Below are 26,309 nucleotides of genomic sequence, written 5' to 3'. Positions count from 1 at the left end.
AAAGAACAGTGAAGTATAATTAAAACAGTGCATGGCTGAATTCAGGCAGATCACACAGTGCTTCAATAAAATCTTGGCAACAGCAAGGTATTTGCTATTGACCTACCACTGTTGGCCAAAAACACACAGACCAAAATCAAATTTCAGGACTGCCCTAGCAAAACTTAAGCATTTGATTTATATTAAACATTCAGTTTAACATTTCAGAGCGAACTAATGCGTTTTCCAAGTTTTTTTTAAGGCAAGGAAGCTTAAAACGTACCTTTCCCTGAATCCATTTGCAAGCAATACTGAGTAACAGGTGCACCACCGTCGTCCTTTGGTGCATCTGGAACACAAAAATAATGTTTCCAATTAGAGCCAGATAAACACCTAGCATGCACACAAAATGCATTTGAGGTTCTAATATCCTGGAGATGGGATACGACTACCCGTGCCACACGGGCACAGAAAATAGCATTCAGTAGTTAACGCCTTAAGTTCCTGAATGACATATTTTTCGGCGGAGCTGCCACACATACAAATTTAATGACATATGACCCGATGATGTCGATAACAGCGTCTTCTGAAGTGAGCAACTTTAGGGTAACAATGAAACGATAAACGTGCATTTACAAGTTTAATCTGCCTTCAAGGCTAGTGAAATGTAGAAATAAGCATACTATGGTGCCGCTAGCTTTAGCTTGTTGCTGCATTTTACAACGTTGCAACTGATGAAGCACGATGCCAATGAAACTGCCCTTGTTGTATGCTTGTTGCCAAAATTTGCATGACTCCGCTTGCAACCACATCTCTTGTAAAAAAAAAAATTTTTTTTGCTTTACATAAAACTTGATGCATTTGTTTATGTGTGCCGTATGGCTTAAACACCTGAAATATCCATTTCCAGCTAAATAGGATGTTTCAAATAATTTAAGTAAACCACACTGAGCAAGCTATAGCGTCGAAAATACGCATTTCTCAGTCGAACGAGTTTTGGTGAATGCCATTTGATTTGCCCATGTGGCACCATGCAAATGACATTAAATCTTAAGGCATTAGGAAGGTAACACCACTTCCTGTGCCCGTTTGGCATGGGTATAAATGTAGTACAGCCCACTGGTGTGCAGCCTTTACTCACTTGGCAGCCTCAATCAAATCTCAGTACTTATGCATCTTGCAGCAAACAAAACTTGTTACAGACCCTCATAGTCACATTTAATAAAATTCCACAGCACTAAATGAAGCACCTTGTAGAAAGCGAAACTGCAGCATCCGTCAAGGCTTAAGAAATTTGTGAAAATTACAACAGTTCCGTTGCAGCACCGGGTGTCTTATCGCTTGTACACAGCCCGAGAGTAAACTATGGGGCATTAATCTGACCTTGAAGGAAATTGACAGCCTGCAAGGAATGTGCTGCATCTTAATTCAGAGCCTTCCATTAATTTTTATTTATTTGTAAATACTACAATCCCTGGTCGGGATTTTAGTAGGGTGGGAAACGAGTGATACATGATCTGATACAATAATATTGGCAGACAAGAGAGAGAGAGAGAGAGAAAAAAAAAAGAAAAAAATTTAAGAAATGGCTAATATGCCTTCAAACATTGTTACAGAGTGCAATGCACCATTCTTCGATAATAAAGCAAACTGTTGTGCAAAGCCCAGGAGGCACTCGGGAGGAGGTGTTCTCACCCCAAGCTGCCAAGAAGTGATTGCTGTGGACGCGCCCCTTTGCACTGGGGCGTGATGGCCTTCCTGGTCTGTCAGCCAGTGTTTGCAGGCTTCCAACACGGCTCGGCCCACTTGAGCCTTCCTCATTGTGGGCAACCAGCTGTGGAGAGAAGGAAAAAGAAAGAGGGGCATAATCTTTTTAAATCATCTGGCAACATTTGATTTACTGCACCACTTGGACAAAATAGCTGTCTGGTTGCTTGTTTTATAAATGGCCAAGGCAAATGACTACAGCCACTTGTCCTTGTTTCTTGTATCATCACGTGTAGAAAAACAAACCAGTAAACCTAAGGATGCTGCAGCAGTTAGCTGCCAATGCCACATTCTTATGAATGTCTAGTTAAACTAATTCTGAATTCAACTAAACTGAATGAAAAAAATTCAGAAATGCTTGTGCAAGACTGGTGTCCAAGTCACGGCAACACACCAACGTACGCAGGAGAGAGTAATGATCAATAGCTGAGTGAAGTAGCTTAACCTCAAGCTAATGGCAACTGCATGTATAACAGCAATTTCAATTTCTTGAAGCTAATGTGAGAAAAAGTTGTATGCCTCAAATTCATGACATATGGGATGCAGGGCTATGCACTAAATGCCGCACGCTGAAAAAGTGGCCTTGGTTTTTTTCCCCCAGTTTATTTCAAACTGCATGTGCAATGTTTAGACAGTCATGCATACCGACATGGTGGGTAGATTTTTGCTTCCAGCTTGCCTTCAACAATTTCAGCCCTCCTGTTCTCATTATGGCAAAAAATATAGCTTGAAAACTCACCCGAAACCTGTACTCAGTCTTGCGGACAAGACGCGTACAGGTGAACTTGGTGTCAGACCCATTGTAAACTGGCAAGAAGCCATGTTGCTGCGGTATGAAGAAAGGAAACTGTCACAAATAATTCAGCAGAATCCGCTACACTTTTGGCACTCAATTTGGTATTCACATAATTCAAGCATTCATAATTGTATAGAAACTTTTACCACTTGCACAGCCCTAACTTGAAAATTATTAGGGCTAGCAGAGTAAAAGAAGCGAACTGCAGACAATATACATGGTGTCTTTTCTAGGCAAAACAATCTTTTTTTAATTGCCTGTGGCAGATAGCAGAATTTGACTGCTTTATGAAGTACTATGCTTGGAAGGGTGCATAATACAAGCATGATAAATTGCAATTCACAAACTAATTAGCAGAGATAGCTTTTATTATTCACTGTAGAGCACGCGCGGCAACAGTGGAATGTAAGCAAGACAGTAAGGACACCATAGCAGAGGTCCCAGGACTAGTACCAGTTTCGAGCCCAGTATAATGCAGCAATTCCTTTCGTTAAATTCCATTGCTTTTTTTATCACCCACCATTCGCGGCCTGCCAATCCCAATGATAACGTGGGCGAAGCATTGCCCAGTCCACCGACAAAGTGCGACAAGGAATGGCATTTGAATAGAATCACTGCATTATCCCTGCCAAGATGTTTATTTTGTTATGCCATCCAGAAACGAACTAATGTACAGTTTTGTCCCACAGTGCACAAGGGAGGCATCTTTTGGGAAAATGATAACTACAATGCCAACTTCCATTTCACAGCATATTATAGGGACATATCCCACAGTTTCTTCAGTAGGATGGGAATTGCAGTAGGATGTGAAGTGTGTAGCACAGCTGACTCACCGATCCCTCCTGCTCTATCGAGAGGGTGTAGGAGTCTTCACAGGGCCGGGTGTTCCACTCGAGTGTTGCTGTAGAGCAAGTCACCTGAACCACCTTTGGTGGCTCCGGGGCAGGCGGGGCCGCCCCACTTGTCGTGAAGCGGCTCACACCACTCCATGGGCTAGGGACCAACAACAAACACTCCTCGTTAATCACTACAGAGGAAAACTGGAAGAGCGTGTCGGGCAAAGAAGTGCTGCAGAATAGAATACAGAATTGGCTGATTTTGTATGTGCATCCGGCTACAAAAGCATACGGGACACAGGTGCCATGACAAATGTGAATTCGTTGGTTGGTTGTTTAGTTGGGGTTTAATGGCACAAAGGCTACTCAGGCCATGCTGCGCCAGTCAAAAGACAATAAAAAAAGCAATGCTAAAGCAGGTACTGCATTACATTATAGTTGGTGTAAATAACCAGCTGTCTCTAAAAGTCAAACAAGCTAGTAAATGGCACTAGCGGGTCATCTGCCAGCAATAGGGCAGGGTGCATAGGTATATGTAAATTATACAGGTTGTGTAAAAGCTTCCATCTCTGTGTTTAAATGTGTGGACATGTCATAAGGATGTGTATCCCTATAAGAGGTTCATTGCATTTTTTGCAAGTTGGCGGGTTTTCCTTTCGAAGGAGAAAATTGTGCGTCAGATGTGTGTCCAATCCGAAGCCGACACAGGATCACCTCATCGAACTGTTGCTGGCGAGTGCACGGCTTCCATTCTCCAATTACGGGTTTAGTAAGATGTAGCTTGTTCAAATGTGAATTGTTACTCTTATGTTTAATGAAATACTGTGTGGCTTACAAAAGCTACTACAGATTAGAACTTTGGTTTGAAGACAAAATTTTCATGATAATTCAGCATTTCTGCATATCCTGTGTCCCACGTGTCAATGGTGGCACCAGAGAAAAAAAAGCCAAATGAGCAACTTTATAGGGCAATAGGGAGTTTTAAAAATGTCACCCCCAAGTTGGTTAGAGAACCCAAAACCTAAACTCCCTTCAGTTTCCTTTTTTGTACTTTTCTTTTGTTCTTTTGGAGCAAGTATATGATACCATCCCCCTAACTTTGGGTCCCCTATTTCTAAAACTTCCTAATGCTAACTCAATGTCAGCTGTTAATTCAGTGTAATCCGGCGAACTTCTCATTTCATGAGCTTCTCATGCTTTTAATTCACCTTCGTGAGAATGATAGGAGTCACACGCAGTCCTATGCTGCCCAAAGAAGACTTAAAAAGTCTGGAAAACATGAAGGAATATGATCCTACAGCTTCACTTTCTGCAAACACTACACAAACCTCAAGATGAATGAACACTGTTTTTGAGACATGTAGCATGTTGCTCAGCATAAAGTGACAGGTTGTAAGCCACAGGCATGAAGAGGTTTAGCCAAAACAAAGATTACCCTCATTGCAGCACCTCATTCCCCATCACAATTCCATATAGTCGCAAAGCAACCAGCATCCTTCAAACAAAGCTGCCCTACAAACTTCCACTTGGAAATGAAGAATTATGGCCCTTTTGCTCACCCTTTGCCAACCTTCTGGCTACAAGCAAGCTTAAGAGGAAGCTTTAGTTCGGGCCCAACTCCAACTGGGCCTATCCAAATACGCGTAAAACGCAAAAGCGTTTTTCTTAATAACACCAGGACTGATTTTAATAAAATTTGTTGCATTTGAGTCAGAAATTCTAGTGGCTGTTGGAAGCGGAATTTCAATTTAGAGCCTGAGTTTTGTTAAAAAAAATTGGTGAAAATTTGAAAGTTAGAAAAAAATAGAAGCACAAAGCTTACAAATTAATAGCTCTGCATCAAGAGCATATATCACAGTTCTATAAACGGCATCCATTAGATCATTCAAAATGGACAAATTCGATACGTCATTTTATATCTTTCGTGAATTTGTTGCATTGTGTGCAAGGGTTCTGCAAAAGCTGTATTTCTATATTACTACTTTTTTTTTAGATTCATGCGTAACATATCGATTTTGTCTGCTTTAGATGTACTACGTATTAGATTCAATTCATATAATTGTGATATCATTTTTCATTGCTGAGTTACAGAGTTGTAAACTTCACAGTTTCGTGTTTCTGAAAATTTTCTATTTTTGCCACTTTTTAATAAAAATTGACAACCTAAATCAAAAATTCAAAACCAACCGTCACTAGATTTCAATATTTCCTTTTAAATGCAACAAACCTAACCAAATTTGGTGCAGTGGTTGCCGAGAAAAAACAAACTCTCCTTTGACATGTATTTAGATAGGAGCACCCAAGCTAACGCTTCCTCTTAAACTCTTCATCAAAGTGGGCAACAAGGCAGTGCTGTCCTTTGACTCAAAGAGAGATTGCCCTTCAACAACACCTCCTCAGCAATTCAAATAATCAAGAGCTGCTTAAGAAATACCCCAACTATGGTGCTTTGAAGTGGACACAAAAATCTCGTTACCAAGTTCTAGCTCACACATTGCAAAGAATTGTTACTGGAGTGCCATGGCTGCTTCAGTCAAGAGGCAGCACTGCTGAAAGCAAGCAGCCTCTACACCAGAAAGCAGAGTGTTGAATGCATAAACACACTCGGGAATAATGGGGCAGGTGGGCAGAAGGGCTAAATCTTTCTCCGCCATACCACAGGCAAGTCTGTGATCACTGAAAAACTAGCCTTGAACAATGGCACTTGCCTGGTCCCCACGGCATTGGTTGCTGCCAAACGGAAGCTGTAGAAAGTAGAGGCAGTGAGCTTGGACACCTTGAACTGCTTCTGCAGCCCCGTGAACACGGGCACAAACTGGCCATCGTTACCCTGGAAGTGCGACAGAGCAGGTATCAGCCATTTCACAGGAGTACACATCCCTGCATGATCACGTGACAACCATGCTGCTTGATGCATTTAAGCGTCGCTAATGTGGTAATTCACTGCCAGGAATTTAGACGGGAAGAAAGTGAGCACAGTCCATGCTGCGCATAACTGTCTTGTAAAATAGTGTCTACCAGTACAAACTAGACCTTAAATGAAACGGTCATTCTAGTACTGTTTCAGTGCCTAACAGTTTTGAACAATGTGACGAGACAAATGCTTCAAGATTTACTAGCCTTCTTATCAATCGTGGTTTTGTGTGTACTGAGCACCAAAATATCCCACCAGTCCACATTCCCATTTACTACAATGAACTGTACTGAACAGTGCCCACTATCACTATCACATCTCAACTGTGGGTTTAAAAACAAAAGTGTTTTAAACAAACTAGCTAACCTGATGAATTGGATCAGTTGCAGAGAAGGCCCTTTGGGAAACATTCGTGTTTAGAATCCACTTGCTCTACCTAGTCTCAGCCTGGGAGCCACAGGACAGAAGCGTGCATGACCACCTGGCATGACATCATATATTCTAGCAATTAAGTGCGCTATTCCTCCTTTGCAGCATTGGTATTTCCTAATTCTACTTATGAGCTAAAACAGGCACAACTCATTCTGTGCCTATGTCACTAAGCTTTCAAGGCACCCCAATTAAATAGCACAGACATACAGACATGCATGCACGTACACACACACTTGCGCACACACACACAAGAAGAAACCCTAGATGTTAAAAGAAAAGAGGGGGAGGCAGGACAGCTGTCAACATAGGAGGCAGGGTTTCATTTACGCAAAATGTGTTTATCTGAAGCCAAGTTATCTGGAGCGCTCTAAAGCATTTAGAAAGTGTGTTGTGTGCAGTTCAGGCACGCACAGCTGACTACAGCACTTACAATAACGAAAAGCAACGTTGGAATTGTCTATGCTTACCTGGTCATACTCAAGCATGTAGCAGGTGATCTTGGAACCATTGTCAGAGGGAGCCTGTGAGTCCGACATAGGCAGAAATTATACACAAGTCATAACACGAGTGAACGAGAAAACTAGGTGAATTGGACAAATTATTTCATATCCATACTCAAACACAAGAGATGATTATCAACCGTTGCTGGGAAAAGAAATCTTATGAACATGAACAGAATCATACATGGAAGGATATATTCTTGAAACAAACAATGACTTGCAGTGCAAGAAGAAAGGCATTCTGCCTACTCCAGTTTAGGTTTCTTCCTGCAGCTGGGTCCCTAACATAGTAATAATTTATAGCGCATAAACAGGGTGTCTACCGAACTGACATTTCCAAATTCCCTGAGTTTTCCAGGTTTTCCCTGAGCACCTTTGCTAAATTCCCTGAATGAGCCGGTACTTTGCTTTATGTCAAGACAGGCTGACACCATGTTGTCTGAAGCTGTCACTCTCTAGTAGGCATGTTGAAACAAAAAAAAATGACTTAATCCAATTTGAATAGTAAGGAGTAATATATCCTTACTATTTTATTTAAAACAAAAACAGAAAGAAGGTGTTAGGAAAATGCACAGCGAAAAAAACGATAAAGCCCATTCCAAATTGAGTCGAACATTTTCAAATATGAATGAAAAAGAGATGCATACATAAGTAAATATTTTTGAATATGAGCTATTTCTATCCACTGATAGCAAGCTCATCGGTATGAGGCCTAAACTTTGTCACAACTAAGATTCTCTCTCAACAGCTGGGAAGTAAACCTCAACTGTCCTGACACACTCTCAGCCCGTACACAACATCTCAGTGTTGGGTTTCAGGGCTTTAAAGAGTTTATTTTGGTTTGGATGAGGGACGCCTGCATCTCCGCGTCAGCAAACACTTTGTTTTCTGAGCTCAAGCTCCTTCAAAGAGGCGACAGCACGCTTCCTTTCCCGTTAATTCCTCAGTGCGTCGGTCCTTTCTGTTCTCATCCTCCTTCTGCCACGCATTCACCCCATGGATCATTTGAAGCATCCTCTTGGTCAGTTGTACAGTCAACGTCTGCTTTTTCGGACTCTTTAGGGGCCACGAAAACGTACGAAAAATCGGGCAGCCCGAAAAAGATGAATGCAATATGTCTTTAACTGCCCTCAAGGGCTAAAATTGCCACAGGCACGTCCAAAAAAGCTCTTAAGGCCTGCCAGTACACTTAGGCATATCGATGCTCGTACTGTGACAGAAGACGGAGGTGCAGAAGTGTATAATTAAGGAATACGTACTGCATCCCGTGACAATTGCCCCTTCCCACGCTTGTTTTGCTTCACCGCGTAACACTGCTGTACGGAGGCGAAGCTAACTTTCGGAGATTAGCATTACGCAACGCGCTGTGCTCTGCAAGCTTCGAAGCCAAACGCGAGGACTACAAAGGCGGAGTCGGTGCCATTGCTGACAGCGGCGAATTCTTTCAACGAAAAAGACGGCACCGCACGTCAAGAAGCTTAATAGCGAAGGTAGAAACAGCTAGGCCTAACGTTGCCACGGTGGTGGCTACGGCTGCGAGTGGATCTGCATGCGAGAGTGCCGGTTCGAGACGGCGAGATAATCAAAATGGCGGCGGTGGTGGCATTGATTAATGCCATTTCAGACCTGCATTCAGGGCAATATGCATTGAGTATATGGAGTATGTGGTGGTGCCGCAAAGCCACGCGGATGATCGGGCATGTCCGAAAAATCGGGCGTCTGGAAAATCGGTTGTTAACTGCTCTGGCAATACCTCGTGCCAATGACACGGCGTCAATGACGATTCGTTGCGATTCCTCTGTTACTGGAGCCAGCATTAACATGACTTTCGTTCCCTTTCAATAAAGTTACAGCTAATATTCCCTGGTAGAAGCACTAATTCCCTGACTTTTCCCTGAGTATTTCCAGACTAGTATTCAAATTCCCAGAGAATTACCAGTTGGTAGACGCCGTGAAAAAGCAACGTACAAAATATCAGTAAAGACAAGCCCGCATAGCATCAAAAGCACGCTTTTAACTGTCTCTGCAGGTGTGACATAATAGAGAAAGGAATGGAACTTACATTCCATTTTAGCACTAGTGTATTTTTGGTTCGAGACACCAGTTTGGGCGGCTGGGGCGTGTCTGGTTCACAGCTGCTTGTCTTGAACTCAACACCTGCAGCACAGACCAAATCATGTATGAAACATATACACATTTCAAAAATAAAGACCATGTCCATTTCACTATGATGGCTATTACAGATGTATAAACAAGCAAAAAGGCACACAACCTCATTGTAACCACCACGACATTCCAAGTTGTAGAGCCATCACAAATTTCAACAATAAAGTGCAATGTTGTGCACATGTAATGCATGTAAGGTGAGCATATTTCACAAGTGCTTAGAAAGATTTAGAAGAATGATTATTCTGGCAATGAAGTACTCACTAGGTGAAGGGCTTCCTCGAATGTCATCCAAATGGGCTTGAATGCTGATAGAGAAAAAGAAAAGTCTAATTAAAGCTACGAATACTACGAGGTTCGGGAATTCCATGCAAATAGAAGCTCAAAGTCAGTACTATTGGAAACTTATAGCAAGTTTGAAAATGTCAAACTAGCAAGCAAAAGTCGTTAAAGAGAACATTGCTTGTACACTGATATGCTAGTAGTAATTCTGAATAAGTGCTTAATAGAATAATTCGCAAAAACAATATTAAGGTTAGTGCTCTACAAGCTGCGAGCACAGAAGATTGCTATGCATTAAGCTTTCAATGAAGGCTCATTTTGCTCAGCTAAGCCAATGAAGGCAGTCAGCTAAGCCAATTAAGTTTATGCATCAACCATATGAATACCATTGACATGCGGGGCATAGAACTCACCACAGCAAGTATTCTGTCGCGGGCTTCAGATCTTCAAGCTTTTGTTCTAACGATTTGCCACTGAAAAATCAAGCATGAAAAAAGCATAAGCAACACACTTACCCTGCTTCTCTTGTCACGAAACCTTCCACATGCAATTAACTGTTTTAGAGCACAAAGCCTGTGAAGTCCTGCAAGAACAGCCTACAAAAGCAGTTCCTGCCAACAAAAAAATCCCTGTCATATTAGCCACCCTAGGAAGGAACTGTATACAGAGATGATTGGTCACTGAAGAGGTTTGATTGATTAAAGGGGTTTAATGCCTTAAAGCATTGCAGGGGCTCATGGACACCATAGTGGATGGCTGCTGATTACTTTTGACCCCCTAGGATACTGTAATGTCCAAATTGAAGTAATGACTCAAATTTTGCTCCTATCAAAATATGGATATAGGGGTCAGCAATCGAATATATCACAACAGTAAAAAGGAAATGCTGACCATTTGAATAGCTTGGCAGGCCTGTCCAAGCCCTTCTCGGAAAGGAGAAGCTCGTAGGCTACACCATCTAGCGTGGCTCCCCCAGACGTCTCAGGGGCGCTCCAAGATGCCACTGCTTGCCGCGCACTCAGCTGCGACACCGTCGGCACCCGCAGAGAGGACAGCTGTACCAGGGCATCTGGGCACCGTGGCAAAGCCACTTTGTTAACAACACCGCAAACATTTGCTAATTAGAATCTTCACATCATTGAATCCATTGTTATCAGTACACCATCAAAATGAACGGCAACAAAATAATGTCATGTGCGCATCGGGCAGAGTCTGCATAGCATAGATTTTTAAGTTTTGTGCTGGCAATATTACTGCTCCCTTTCAGTCTGTACACAATGTGTTTCACTTAAGCAGAGCAAAGCATTACCTGCTCAACCATTTCGGACCAGATTCGTTCATCCATGCAAGACAAGTTTAGCTCATTTGCACTCATTAGCTTGCTAAAGGAAACGTGCCATCCTGTATAATGAACGAGAAGGGGGTTAACTGAGGCGCCCGGTTTTTATTAATCATATCATAAGAAGTCAACAAACAAAGATACCAGGGACAACATACAGGAAATTACTTGTACTTGCTAACTGATTTAAACAAATGATCAATTGATTCCAATGAAAGTGGATGAAAAAACATTTTGCCACAGGTGGGGAACGATTCCACATCTTCGCATTATGTATGTGACGCTCTAACCGAATGAGCTACCACGGGGTGCCGTTTTCCCATCCACTTTCCTGGGCATTAACGTTTTAAAGGAAAACCTTGTTAAACCGTACCCGCTTACATAGTAGCTTCGTTTTAACCTTTTCAGGGTCGATTGTTTTATTGCAGATTCCAATTCTTCTGAGGGACCTATTCTGAAAAAAATTACCGTAATTTTTCTAGGGTGACTGTAAAGTGAGAAAAAAATATTTTGTATTGGTATTATATACTCTTTATTCATGAATAACAACAATAAACAAAGGAAATAAACTTATAAGAATTAAAAATTTGATGCATTGTTATAGTTCAAGGCTTAGAATATGCACACACGACAATATTTCGCGAGTCTCAAATGCTCCTGCTTTTACACTAATATTTACGTCTCTAGCCTAATCGAACTGCATAGGTGAGTGCACCCAAGAAAACTATGTGGTTGTGTGCCCTTCAAAAAAAAGCAAAACGTGTGACAAACATCTGCTAATCATCTTATCGCCAATCAGAGGCAATCAGATATCGCGTCTTCCCCCCCCCCCCCCCCCCCCCCCAAAAGAAAAGGAAACGTATGCAAGCGGCATCCTTCCTATGCTAACCAGTGGGAGCACTAAATGAGCCAGAAACAGGCGGCCACCCTTTGAGGATTAGTAACGAGATAGCCATCAGTTTTACGAGCAGAAGAAGCTGAAACCGCCCGCGAGACAAAACCCAAACCACCGCCCGCGCATGCGTGTCCATGTACGAGCGATAGTATATAGACGTGCCGGAGCAAACTAGCTCTAAAGCAAACCATGCAACGAAAACCGAGAGGGGGAGACGCGAGAAAAAAATTCCCTGTATTCCCACATAGCGGCAGCATATGCCAGGAAAGAAAAAATTTGGAAATTGGCGTGCTTTTTAAATGTACAGACGGCGCCGCAAATATACAGCATCGACCATTTTGGACTTGTTCGCAACGTCGTACATTTACGTAATTGACCCTGAAAGTGTTAAACGTAGCAAAGTCAAATCCCTGACTCAGCAGCCATGGAACATAACGCATTTTGTATTTGCATAAACCGTACCAGCTTATTGCGTTTGTATTGGTTAACACGTAGTGTTTTCTCTTTTCATCGCACAACACGGCGGTGCGTCGTCCCCGTCGAGCTGCCTGTCAGAACAAGTCTCAGAGATCGGAACAATGGCCTTCAAGTGCCCTGCACATTTGCGCGTGAAGCCACATTCACATCATTTCAGCGTCGTGCAAGCAAGGACTCTCGTCATGCTAAAGCTCGCATAAAAAACACTGGGTGCTCATAATAGAAGAAAAATTGAACATTGTTCGTAATATCAAATGTGGCACGAAGAAGTCGGCGATTGCATGCGACAGGGATCTACTGTTGACTACGGTGTGTGGCATTTTGGAATGCGAAGAAGTTGTTCGGCAGCGCTGCTTCAATTGCGAGATGATGTCGACTGTGAGGTTCGACTTTTCATCATCGTTGCATCTGTTGCCGAAGTGTCGCCTAACGACGATGAGGACAGCATGGAAAGCGACAGCACGGGCACTTCAGGCTCGACAGTGACAAAAGATGTGTGAGCTTCATGAATGCAGTCGTTGCAATGAGAACAGCACCCCGCAATGAAAAAGGTGCCCCGCAACTTCTGCAGCCCTACTGTGCCTGTGAACGAATAATATGCAATGCGAACGAAGAATCTGCCATGCATGTGTTCGCCAAGAAGAGGGGGCTGGCTGAAAAGCTGATTCGCAGGTTCAGTAAGCTTGAGGCTGCTGTCATCACTGCTAGGCCGCCGCGGCATCAAACGAAAATAACAGGCTTTTGTCGCGCAAAGTGAATAAATACTGCATGTTTTTTCCCTTTCGTTGCACTCAATCTCAGTTCCATTTCTGACAGATAACTGGGCCATCTCGTGCTATTTCGGTTCAGCAGTACTACCATTTAGTACGTACTCTTTCCGAGCTCCAGCCAACTACTGTTTAACGTTTCACTGTACTGCTAGCACTAACACCTTGGGAGTGTTAGCCAGCACCACCACTCGAAAACCTTGGCGGCGGATGTGGAACATCCCTTCGGCCACAGGCGTTATGAGTATGTGATCTTTTCGGGTGGAGTGAACTGGTCAATAAACCCACACATGCTACCTGAAGGCATCATTGTTACCAGACTCGAGACCCTTGTTATGTAAATGAACAAGAGGAAAGGGGGTTAACCGAGGGGCCCAATTGTTATTATTCAGTATAATATAATTAGTATTAGTAAAAATCATATTTATTAATTTTAATTAATTAAAGTAAATAGTAAACAAATAGTAGTAAAACATTAATACCCAAGAAAGTGGATGGGAATACGGCGCCGTGGTAGCTCAATTGGCTAGAGCATTGCACATGGGATCGTTCCCCACCTGCGGCAAGTTGTTTCTTCATCCACTTTCACTGCCATTAATTTATCATTTCTTTAATTCAGTTTGCAAGTACAAGTAATTTCCTCTATGTTGTCCTTGGTATCCTTGTTTGTTAGCTTCTTATCATCCTGTATAATAGGCATTTTAAATAAGACGTCTCAATATAATTCATGGTTAAAAGAGCCCCAAAGGATCTATTATTGAGATCACAGTCTTTTGTGAACAAAAAAGCTGTACCACTTCTTGTCAACAGCATAGTGATGCGCAAGGAAGTTGCCAGCCATGCAACGTAGCCCGAAACTATAGAAGAAATCATTATGGCATTACAATTTCAATGTCAAGCCTTACAAGTCCCATTCCTGCATATCATGTTGGCTATTTCACCCTCGCCCTGCCACCTACCAGCCTTCTGGTTAGCTAGTTAGTAAAGTAACTGCCCTGGAAAGACAGTGCTGTCAGATTGGATTCTTGTACAAAAATTAACCATTCTTCAATCGTGAAGTTTTCTTTTTGAAGCTTCATGCGGGCTTTGAGACAAAATCAAACTTTCCCTTGCCACAAATCTTGTTCATAGATTGAAAATCTCCACATAGTTGATTTGGTTACTATGTTATTCAATTGAGCCATCATAATGCCAAGTTACCCCACGACTATTCTTGCCAGCGCAGCTGAATGTCAAATAATCGAGTGCAGCTCCCTGTCAGACATGGCCCCTATCAGTTGCATGCTTGTCCTGCAAGCTGTTTATATCAAAATAAAAATGGCCAACCTTGTTGTTCTGGTCCATGGCTAAGTCTGCCACAACCTGAGGGTCCTGGTGAACTGCGGCCTGGTACAGAGAGCAGGAACAAGCACTAAAATTACAACCCACACAGACTCAGCATAACAGTGTATACTTAATCTGTTTATTATATATTCAGAAGTCCAAAAGATGAAGTACCTATGGCAACAGCTCTGAACAGTAAACTTCCATCACAAACTCGTGCGAGCATAGCTAGCACTTTCTTACTTTAAAGGTAAAAATTCCGGACCAGGAAGAATTTTACTTCCGAGGTTTTACTACACAAACTCGTATGGGTTTTTCTTGCATCTTCGTACTACAATTTGGGTGTATGACAATTTTTCTCTTTCATGTGCTTTCCTCCACCTTGGGGCCTGCCACAAAACTGATTTGCCTTGATTTTTTTACCAATTCATGGAGCAACTCTTTTAGTTTGATTTATTCACTAATTCTTCGAATGACTGATATTGTAACTTTCCGAAGCATGGCCATGCAAGACATTGCAGAGTATTTCAGATTAATTCTGACCACCTATTAATGTGCACCAAAAACTGATTCCTGGCTGTTAATGGTCGCATTTTGATAGGAGCACAATATACAAACCTCTGACCTTGTGCCTAGCAGCAGTAGGTGCACTTACAATGCTTACACAGTGCATTTTCTTCGCACAATGAAGCCTTATACTCCACACTTGTACAGTCAAACATCACCACACAGTCAAGCTATGTACAGACATGTTGCCTGTAGCTGGGCAAAAAGCAGCATGCAAATAAGGAAGCAGTAATATGCCCAGAAAGAAATCCTCCTCAAAAAGGGGTTTCTGCCTAAATGAACGCAAAACTGACTTACTTGATCTAGGAGACTCCGAGTGTGCACCCGAAGCAGAGGGAGGAGGGCGAGATTCTAGCTTCTTGCGTAGCTTGAAGAACTGCTTCTGCGATCGCTCATCCTTGTGGGGCTGTCCACTTGGATTTGTGTGGCCTAGTACAGACAACATAACAATTGGCGCAGTGCTCTTCCATTTCAGACAGACAAAAAACTTTCCACTACATTTCGAATTAATTTTGCACACTTATGACTACCCTTGTTGAGCAGTGCAAGTACCTAATCTTTCAAACATAGTAGCAATGTACTGCCTCTATGCCATGGACAACCTTATAAGAAAATGAAAAATGTAACAGCAGAGGTACTAACATTACAAGCATATTGCTACTGTACATGAACAGCACCAGATACCGAAACAAAAGCAATGTTTTTGCATCGGACAACAGCTTGGAAAGAATGTGAATCACCGGATGAGAAATGAGAGGAATAAAATGTACAAAAATAATCTGCTTAACCCACGGTATGTTGGCATCAGTGTTAATGCGAATCACTCAGCTGCACAATGCATGTGATTTAACATTTAAATGTTTTCGCTTCGCGTGTACTTCACTTGTGTATTGGCTGTCAGATTGGTGGTGTTGACATTTATTTAGCAGCAGCACAACAACGTTTACACGATTGAACTTCTGCGGTGCTCTATTGCTCAGAGGCACTCAGAAGCAGACTAATGCATACGCTCTGACAGGACAGTTTCATATGCCACTAGTTTAATGTGAATCTTCCCAACACTATCTATAGTTGAACGGCTAAAATCATTGGGAGAGAATAGACAGAACAAGGAAACATGTGTAACGCACCTCTGAACTAGACTTAACATGCGCTATGTACAAGAGAAACACTTGATTTCACTCTCAAACACCTGCTCCCAGCAGCCATGGAGTAGGTGATTGACGTTGTCCAGACTCTGGACAGTGAGGAAAAAATGTCTGGGGAGCAAGCCAATAAATGCTTTGCCCTGAAACATGTTTGCTGTTTCATGTCACAAAGCAGCCTCCTGCCCGAGTAGAATAGCAGCTTCCTCATGAAATAAACCTCTAGCTTGTGCAGCAATGAGACTAATGAAAGAAGAAGCTTATGCAATGTTGAAGGTTAAGTGGAAATCAAATGGCCAACTAGAACGGCACGAACAATGACATAGAAGAAAACTAGCCATGAGAGCACACATACCGCAGAGTAGAGAACTGAAATGTGATTACCAAGGAGAGCATTAGCAGTACACGTTAACTCACAGCGAAAGAAAAGTGGAATGACGCAGTGGCATGGTGCTCTTTCCTTTGAACTCTTACGCTCATGTACATACTGCTGGTTCTTTCTCAGTAATGTTGACCTTGGTCACTGCTTTGTGTTTTAGCCACCTCCTCCTCATTAGCTTTCATTCTTAGAGAACATAACACATGTAGTGTGCTATGCAATAGCAATGTGGTACCAATGCTTCATGGGTTCTCTCTCCTGTCTGGACTGGCTACAATTACGACAGTGCAAACACATTAGCGAAGGCTCAGGACAGCACAACTAACCCTGTGGTGAGTGTGGGCTGAGTTGGGACTGCATGGCAGCAGGTGAGTGAAACTGGCCCACAAAAGGCGGCGCAGTAGAAGGGGAAGCCTGTGCAGTTGGACCAGCAGCAGCCGTGGCCGGGTACGGGTAGAAGGCGGGCTGGGCCGCACCAGGCGCTGCTCCCGTCTGCAAGGGGACACCATTGAGGCACCTCTTCAGAGAAAACATAACGAGTAAAACGAACATCTTGTAGGGGTGTGAAAGAACACTTGCACACAAAAGGAAATACTACACACAGCGAGGCACCTGGAGAGTTATTCTCTGCCCTACATGAAGTCATTTCGTAAGTAACAACGAATTCCAGCAACATCACACAAAGACTCCACAGCTGAACACTTTGACAGCTGCTTCTTCAAATGCAAGCCCTATGCACAATACTGTACCACAGCAAGGCTAGACATATAGGAGTGCTAGCACCCCAGAGGTGCAAATCTGTTGGCTATGTGTACCGATCAGAGCAGTAGACAAGCATTGTGCACTCATTGTGTGGTACATTATGTACATAATGTGACATATAATATAAAATTTGTTGCCTTGAACAATGAATGTGTACTTCATGGTCAAAACCAAGTATGAGTAGTAAAGAGCTTTCACTAGGTTTGAGCCAATCATCATTTACAAAAATAATCTAATATTAAAGTGAGGACATCTTCGGACTACTACATACGCAATGTGGGTAGACGGAGGCACCACAGAGCGGCAAGGGAGAGAAATGCTTCAAGGATTATCACAATTGCTTCATGGAATCAGCCACGTTTTCATGTCTGTTGACAATGTTCCAGTGCTATCTTTTCTGTTCACCATGAAACGGAAATTTAAAAGCAAAAAGATGTGTGGAATACCTCTGTGCACAAATTGAGCCACCAAGATCAAGATAAGCCATAATTTGTTTTCGATGGACTTAGAAAGGAATGTCGTAGAAAGGAAGGGGTGGTGAATGTATGCAAATCGGGAAGCCAGTGATGAAGGACCTGCTGCGGTGGCTTAGCGGCTATGGTGCTGTGCTGCTAAGCACGAGGTCGCAGTGGCTGCATTTCGATGGAGGGCAAAATGCAAAAACATCCATGTCCTGTGTGTTGGGGGCACATTAAAGATCCATTGTTGGTCAAAATTAGTCTGGAGTCCCCCCCACTACGGCATGCCTCAATCAAATCATGGTTTTGGCACGTAAAATCTCAAAACTCAATTCCAATGATGGAGGTTTGTAGCGCTGACATTGTAGCGAAATACTTCTTGGAAGGAGTCGAATCAGCGAGCAAAATGCTCATTATTGATAGTTTTTCCTGAAAAAATAAAAAGAAAAAACAATGTGTTTCTACAATTTTGCAGCCACTGTGTTAAAGAGATGTACAATACGGCACAAAATGTCACCCTATGGACTTCTTGTCTATGCTCTACGATGTAATGAGGCAGGCAGACTTATGGTACTGCGACAGTTTATTTACAGACCTGTGGTACAACTGCGCATGGTTTTCAAGCACCAAGAAGCGATAACGAACAATGCATTAATTTTGAGTGCTGGTCAATTGTTTTCACAAGCCACAGCAAATTGCTGAGCAGTGTACATTTGTGAGACTGTTTTGAGCTATATTTGCCCTTAATGCGACAGACTGCTGCAGTTGCCGCTGGACTTACTTTTTCTCGTGCCAGTTGTTGCGTGATGGTTTTTGATGGTTCTGTGGTGGCAGGACACGAGACTGATTATGCTTGAGAAATTATGCATTACCATGCCTTTTCTGATGAAAGTAAGGAATAATTTAATGATGCATGGACATCTAGGTGCGAATGCCTGCTCAAAGATGGTGCGAAAAAGACTGCTGCGTTTCCGCAGTGCCTAAATATAAGACTTCCTCGTCTCTGATTAGGTAGCACATTTCTCTTTCACACATTTTGAGGTGACTCCCGATTGTCTCCCAGAGACACCTGCTTTGCAAAAGGTGTCTACAACAAGGATGTGAAGTCAACAATTTAATCTTTGTGGCAGCCATAATGAATGATCACACATGCCCACCTATAGGTTGTGTTCATTTCGAATAGAGCTCAAGGTTTACATAGTGGAACAGATGCGCATGCTCTTGTACAATTTTGATTTTTCTTGGGGGGGGGGGGGGGGGGGGGAGGGGACCAGCTTTCCAAACCCTGTGTGTGTGTGTGTGCATGTGCGTGTGTGCGCGCATGTGCATGTGTGGCCACGTGTGCATGTGCATCTGCATGTGTGTTTCTTGCACTTGAAGAAACTTCGTGTGACCTCGAAGAATTGAGCGCTGAAGTGGCACTCAATTTCACAGCCTGCAGAGTCCTCTTGCTGGTGTAATCTTCTTTCGTGTAATTGTCGCATACTTGGCTGTCACTAATACTGCTTCGCCTTTCCGGCGAAACTGCAGCCTCTATCTCTCTCTCTCTTTTCTTTTTCTGCGAGTCCAAGTAAAAGCGCTGCTGCATATGACTGCTCTTGATTCTTATTTCGAGTCAATCCGGCTTGGCCTCATTTCGGTTAATCAGTGAATTATACAGTGTTCCCCAACTATAATGCACCAAGACTTAAAGAAAGAGCAGTTGCATTACTCCAAGAAAACCTAGTTAATATTGTTTCCAGTACAGTGGAGTAGTCGCCAGTAATTCTTTTGTTTCTGAAATTTAATTCGACCATTTCAATTACTTATCTAATTTGAGAAGGACTGTCCTAATTATTGAAGTGTCAATGAGGCATTTGTAGGCACCCCTCGGAACCCCCAAATGACATTTAACTGCTGTGTTTTCAGCGGCGCACTAATTGCGTGCAATTTTTCCCGACTGGCAAGGAAACCTCACGAAATATGAAAAATGCCATGCGACTGTGCTCCCACCCACATTATAAAGCAGCGCCCTCAAATAAGCTGATTGAAAGCAACTGCATGGCCGGTCGCAAACCTGAAGAGACAGCACATCACCTTGATAATGGTATGAAAGGAGCACCAACAGCAGGTTTCGCAGCTTTGCAGCTATTCCTTCCTCTCATTTCTATGTCACACTTATCATTCATCTCTCAAGGCCAACTGAACACTTTGATAACAAAAGCCCCTTGATAACACGGACGAAGCGCTGCTCTGACCATGCACCGAATGCGAAAAGCAATGCAAAAGGCACACAATGTTTAAAAATCCTGGCTTTGCTCACACCGCATTAGAAGAGTGTGCGCTAAGCTATATTTCGTGCCAGAAACTTGCTTCGGACCAAAGCCAAATTAATGTGACCGTTTCATTTTTCATGAAAGTGTCTACGTGCCGCAAAAACAGGTTACTGTCAAAAAACAAAAGCAATACAAACCGACCGAGAAGCAACCAACATGTAGAGAAAAGGCAAAGTCGATGTGTTCAAGAAAGTAAATATACCACTTATAAATGAGTCGAATCGGCAATCAGGATGTCTGAAAAAAAAAAAACAGATTTTAGTGTGCCCTTATTATCTATGAATTCGTAAGCTCCATTGAACACTAGCCTATGGACATGTTCGAACAGGTCTCCTTTTTTGTAGCTACGCAGTGGTGTGTCCGTTTTATCATATCTTCAGTGGCTTTCTTGATGACAGATGCCAGAATTCTACGGCAGACATCTGTTAGCCTTGCCTTGAACTAATCTGACGTTCATCTAGATCATGTAAGCACCATCTTTCACATACCCCAAAGAAAGAAATCTAGTGGAGCGAGGTCAGGTGACCTAGCTGGCCAATTTACAGGCCCATGCCTTCCAATCTACTGCACATAAAAAGTCGCATCCAGCCAGTTTTGAGCTCAGCTCCTGCTGTGTACGGGTGCCCCATCTTGCTGATACCACAGAAGTGGAAGACGTGACAGCGGGACTTCGCTGAGAAACTCATCCACCACTCCTTCAAGGATTTCGTACATGTAAAGCTGTCCAGTCAGTGTCTGATCGAAGAAGATGGGACCGATTATAGCGCCAGCGTAAATTACTAACCACACATTGAGCGACCACTGGTACTGGTGCCGATTGCACTTTACCCAGTGTAGATTGGAGTCCCTCCAATAGTGTGCATTACGCAATTTTGCCTAAGCGTTTCTGTGAAAATCGGCTTTATCTGTGCACATGATGTGGCTCAAAAAGTCCATTGACTCATTGGCTTTTGTGAGGGCCCAATTCGAGAAATCTAGACGATTCTGCTGGTCCCTATCTTCTAAGTGTTGGTGCTGGTTAAGGTGGTACGGGTGAAAGGCCGTCGTTTAGAATCCTCCAAACTGATGACTTAGAGATTGGTACCTGGGTGACCACATCTCTCAAGCTAACATGAGGGTTTGAGGCCATAAATGCTAGAACATCTGTGCCTAGGCTAGGACTCGCAGTTTCTTGAAGCTGCCGGTTTATCTCAGGTTTTCATCATTTCTGATGATAGTTGATGCGTTTGGTCTACCACCGCACTTCCATGACTGATATATATTTGTGGCCTTCCTCTTGTCATTTGCAGCTCCCAAGGCAGGGATAATTTTTTACCTTCTGCTCATTATAGAAACACATGGTGACTGGGACGAAACAAAAAGCACCTTTAAACTTTTGCACTGGCATTGTCAATTCACTTTTGTGATGGTAGGTTTTGTGGCAAAAAAAAAAAAAAAAAAATACATCCGTGCCCTTTAACTACGCTAAGACAACAGCTATCACAGCTTGTTTCCAACCAACACCAAACGCGACGTGTTACTTCGGCCGAGGCGCAGCAGATAAGGCACTGGCTTGATCACGATGCTTTTCTTTATTTCCTTTATTTCGTTCTGCATAACTCAGAGGGAGCCTGTTCGAGGGCGCTGTTTTATGATCTGGGTGAGTGCAATCACGTGGTATTCTCCACATGTCGCGGGGTTTATCAGTCGGAAAAAGATTTGTACGCTATTAGTATGTCGCTGAGAAAACCGCAGTTAGATGTGTGTTGGCTGTGCCTTCAAATGCTTTATTGACACTTTGATAATCAGGATAGTATGTCTTGAGTTAGATAATTAAATTACCTAATTAACTCTCAGTAACGCAACAATTACTGGCAGCTACTCCACTGTACTGTAAACAATATGCACTAGGTTTTCTTCGAGCAATGCATTGCTCTTTATTTTTAATTTTGGTGCATGATAGTTAATTTGGGCACCCTGTATATATTTATAACCTTTGCATGTAACTGACGATGTTTCCATCCCTTACAAATGTTGTAAATTATTAGAATAGTTTTTTTATAAGTCGTTAGCATTGCTTACTAGAAAGAAGCAATACTGAGACACAACATTCACATGCATTTCACACGCCATTGATAAATGTCTCTGCCGAAGGGCTCACTGAAGTCTATAGGTTTTTTCATGGTCAAAAAAGCCCGCAAAGCAATTTGAAGCGTGGTGAACGTACAGCAACATATTCATTCTCTAGGCATAGGGTACCCATACCTTTAGAAATGTAATTTTAATTGGCTACCTCCATCTCTCAAAAATATAACAAACTTTGCCCTGTGTGTATATTTAAATATATTGTGTCTGCATGGTGTTTACAGTGGAAATTTAAAACAATTTCGAAGTGAGAAATTATGGATGAGGCAGCTGCCGCTAGTGCTTCTAATGCGCATGTCCTCCTATTGTCAGGATTTGCAGAAATAAAGTGAAAGTATGAACTAAAAGCCGTGATGTCCACACCAACAATGATGCAGTAAGCTATTAGCCCCAGTAAAATTTCAAGTGAAAAGGTCAAGGAAAGCCAAAGAAACCTCAAATGATGTGAGTGACAAAGCTCTCGTAATGGCACTTTAGGTGTGTGGAGGGGGGAGCTTCGGCATTGCCTGGGGGGGTGGCAAACTTAAGAGGGGGCTCAGGCGCCAGAGCCCCCTCGTAGTCGGCGCCTATGCTCCTGTACGTCTTCCTCCATAAATATATAAAAGCAGAAGGCAAAAGGAGAGAGAGGATCGACAGCAAGCTTTAGCACTTGCTCAGAACTCTCTCAGAACCAGAGAGACGAGTGGAGACTCCATTTAATGGTATGACAAGAAATGCACTGAGTAGCTGCCAGTTCAAATAGCATCCCATTACAAAGTTTTTTTCAATATCCTGTACATTGTAACTGCACTGCCACTCAAAGCAATCCTGCATTGTAATCCATAATGACTCATGACTTAGGCGACACTGTGATGGCAATGATAGCACATACGCACAGCAGAAGAGAAAAGAATGCTTGCTACAGTACAGAAGTTAAAAAGAAAGGAGAGAGAGACTGCAACATAGCAATTGTATATGCCATGACTTCAGAAGCAACTGAGGCCTTCACAGAAACTTAATACTGATGAAATCAAACAGCTGTGAATGCTGATCAAAAGACAATGCCCAAAGAAAAAGACGTTCAGAACTGTCTACATGCATGAAAAAGTCAATATGACTGCATAAATATGATCAACAGCTGCCGCCTTGTTAAGATGCAGTTAATATGCCACAAGTTTTGCTGACAAACTTAGGTATGGCGTACCATTCACATGCAGCTGTATGAGAGAGAGGACAATGAATTGGCAAAATGTGTTAAATTCAAAAACTTAAAGACAGCCAGTAGAATATCAAGCTTGGCAGGGCATCCAAACCTTTACCAAAATATTCGAAATTAGTTCCAATAAATGCTTCAATTCAGAGAAGGCACAAGCCACGGTAACTGTGGTACTCATCAAGCACAATATAAACCAAATAAGTCACACAGAAAGTTCAGAGAAAGTGAAACCAGTGGCACTGCAAAGTGACAAGTCACCTACTATGCAATAAACAGATTCGAACAGGCATCAGAAAAGATAGAATAATCAAAATTTAAAGCCCTGTTCTGTTCAAGCACTGAAGTGCTTTCTAGTCAATGCTCAGTATGTACGCCTCAGAAAAGAAAAAAGGTTCATCTGTCATAAGATAGTAATATTTCATGAAGACATGACATGGTTGTTGAGTTTCCAATGAAAATACTCTAAAAGACAGTTAAACTCATCTCAGTAATTAAAAGTCTGATTAGCCAGTTATTTGCAAAATAGCTAAAATAATATCTACACAGAATCCTTAATAAGAACAGGATATACAAACCAGTACAATATGCAATGCGAGATGTGCCCCCATAAAAGTGATGGCGTTCAAGTCTGCAAACACCTGAGCTTTGAAGAATGCCATAGTGGGAGGCTCTAAATTAGTAGTGGCCATCTGGGATTCTTCAATGTGCAAACACTGTTTTTGCATTCCACTGCCGCTGGAATGCAGGATCAGAGGCCGGCTATCAAACGCACGGCCTGCTGCCCAGCAACCAAACATCCTAGCCACTGACCTTATCTAGCGGATGTTCCAACAAAATTCTAATTGCGTTCAGCAGTTGCCAGTACCGCTCGACATATGCATTAGTCAAGATGGTGTACTAGGTGCACTATACTAATTACTGTTGCGTCACGCAAGAAATGACCTGCTATGCAATGACTCTAAGGTGCCACCTGTGCACTTCCAGGACGAAACCTCACAGTCTTAGGTCACACACATGCACCGAACTAAAGGGTTAGCAGCAAACGCGGAAAGCGAGAAAACTGCGTCACCGTGTCTGCGAGGACGTGGGTGACGACCTGGTAATGTTTCGATTTCCAACGATGACACAAGGATCTGCGGAACAGACAGGACGTCAGACGACGGCGACCGCCGCGCGCGAACGCGGACAACCGCGGGTTGTTTCGAAATTGGCGCCTGGACGAGGACGCACGCGCCGCTGGGGGCGGACGTGGCAAGGGCAGGACAACACGAGCGCAAGGAATCCACCTTCCCGCGGCGACGAGCGACGGCACGGCGCTGGCGAGGATTACAGCAGCAGCAGCTAGCGAGGATCACAAACAGCGGCGGCTGCTACGTGGAGGATTCAGCGGGGGCGCTAGCTCTGCTGCTTGCTGTCGCCGCTTTCGCTTTTCCACGTCAGCAGGCAGCTGCTGGACGCGCGCGAAATGCCGCCGCCGCCGCCGCGCGGAACTTTATTCCGTTCGCCCGCTCGCGCCGATTCCTGAAAGGCAGACGTCACCGCCGATCGCACGCAATACTTTCGTTTACAAGCGAAAAAAAAAATTTTGCGTAGTCCGAGAAGGCAGCGCGTCGCGCCACACCGTGGGTCTGAGCCGTGCTGTCCGGATTTAGCGGTTCAAATTTGTTTTCGCCGTGCGCGAAGCGCAAGCAGGGAAGAAGGAGCGAGCGAGCGACAGTTCCCATTTGCGATGCAGCGCGTGGAACTCGTCACGGTGCAATTCCCCGGCTGTCCGCTCTCCTTTCTTCATCAGCAGTCGGCGCTGCAATATACGGATGCGGCCACATTAAGATATCCCTCTAATCTGCACAAAACCGTGGGAACACCTCGCGCTTATCTGGGCCCTGTACAACGCGCGGAAAGGCTGCCCATCCTTTCTAAATATAGCAAAAGAATGGGTACGCGCGTCTCGCGCCCTTGTGAAAAAGAAGTTACGTTACGCGTCTGCTCCCACGCACAATAATGGGCTCGGCTACGCTGGAGTTGTGATGCAGAAAAAAAAAAGAAAACAGTGTATTGACACAGTTGCACGCCTGCCTGAATACAGGACAACCATAGGACAACCTTCTCGCCACTCTCGCAAGCTTACGCAGCGCTTTTCCGCAGCTGAATTTCTTCGCTGCAAAGTGAGAATTATATATGTATGTATACAATTTTTTTAATGCGTATTTGCAAGTTCCGCGGCCCGAAAGTTGTCGTGGGCAGCATGCAACACCGTGGAAGCGCTAAGTCGAGACGCCGTGCAAAGCAGTGTATCCGCGAGTCACGTCAGCCTATTAGGGGCATGAATCGGCTGCACGTGTCGCAAGGGCTGGAGCGCACGGCGAGCTCTTCCGTTATCCTTACATTCTAAGGATAATAGGTGGGCATTACACCTCAGATAGCCACAAACATCCAACAGACGTACCGGACTTATTCAAAACATCTAGCAAGAAATGGGATGTGCCATGGCACATCCCATTTCATTATGTTCATGCTTTGTCGTTTCTTTATTAGGCCCTTAGTTACTAGGTAAAAAATGGGAAATGTGCACGTGAAAGTATTTGGAATGGGTTGGCGCAGGGCAGGGGTAATTGGAGATTTCAAGAAGCCTTCGTCCTGCAGTGGAGATAAATAGGCTGATGATGACGATGATCGACACCCATTACATGCACGTGCGGAACATATACCGTGGAATACGTCTGTGAGAGATCAATGGTACGAAAGTATTAGATGTCCACTGAACGTCCATCTAGTTTATACTTCAGACGCACAGTGGACAAAGTTTTACATGTTCATAAAAAGTATATATATATATTGTATGTCCGAAGTATAAACTAGATGCACGTTCAGTGGACATCTAAAACTTTCGT

General features: G+C 43.3%; 1 protein-coding gene across 2 annotated transcripts in view; it reads right to left on the bottom strand.

Moving 5' to 3' along the window:
- The window catches only part of LOC126541984 (fibronectin type-III domain-containing protein 3A-like), a 79,225-nt gene that overhangs the window by 28,676 nt on the left and 24,240 nt on the right, over nt 1–26,309 (bottom strand). The window contains exons 6-18 of one of the 2 annotated variants that reach the window (XM_055076873.2): nt 16,891–17,056; nt 15,338–15,469; nt 14,477–14,536; nt 10,564–10,762; nt 10,086–10,145; nt 9,655–9,698; nt 9,287–9,381; nt 7,192–7,245; nt 6,087–6,208; nt 3,376–3,535; nt 2,486–2,572; nt 1,675–1,813; nt 263–328 (exon numbers count right to left, since the gene is read on the bottom strand). In XM_055076873.2, coding sequence (XP_054932848.1) covers nt 263–328; nt 1,675–1,813; nt 2,486–2,572; nt 3,376–3,535; nt 6,087–6,208; nt 7,192–7,245; nt 9,287–9,381; nt 9,655–9,698; nt 10,086–10,145; nt 10,564–10,762; nt 14,477–14,536; nt 15,338–15,469; nt 16,891–17,056 — 1,384 coding nt within the window. The remainder of the gene's footprint in view (nt 1–262; nt 329–1,674; nt 1,814–2,485; nt 2,573–3,375; nt 3,536–6,086; nt 6,209–7,191; nt 7,246–9,286; nt 9,382–9,654; nt 9,699–10,085; nt 10,146–10,563; nt 10,763–14,476; nt 14,537–15,337; nt 15,470–16,890; nt 17,057–26,309) is intronic. The other variant, XM_055076874.2, reaches the window with a different exon arrangement.

The sequence above is a fragment of the Dermacentor andersoni genome, chromosome 2 (assembly GCF_023375885.2).
Source record: "Dermacentor andersoni chromosome 2, qqDerAnde1_hic_scaffold, whole genome shotgun sequence".
Taxonomy (NCBI): domain Eukaryota; kingdom Metazoa; phylum Arthropoda; class Arachnida; order Ixodida; family Ixodidae; genus Dermacentor; species Dermacentor andersoni.
This window is presented reverse-complemented; position numbering and strand designations above follow the sequence as displayed.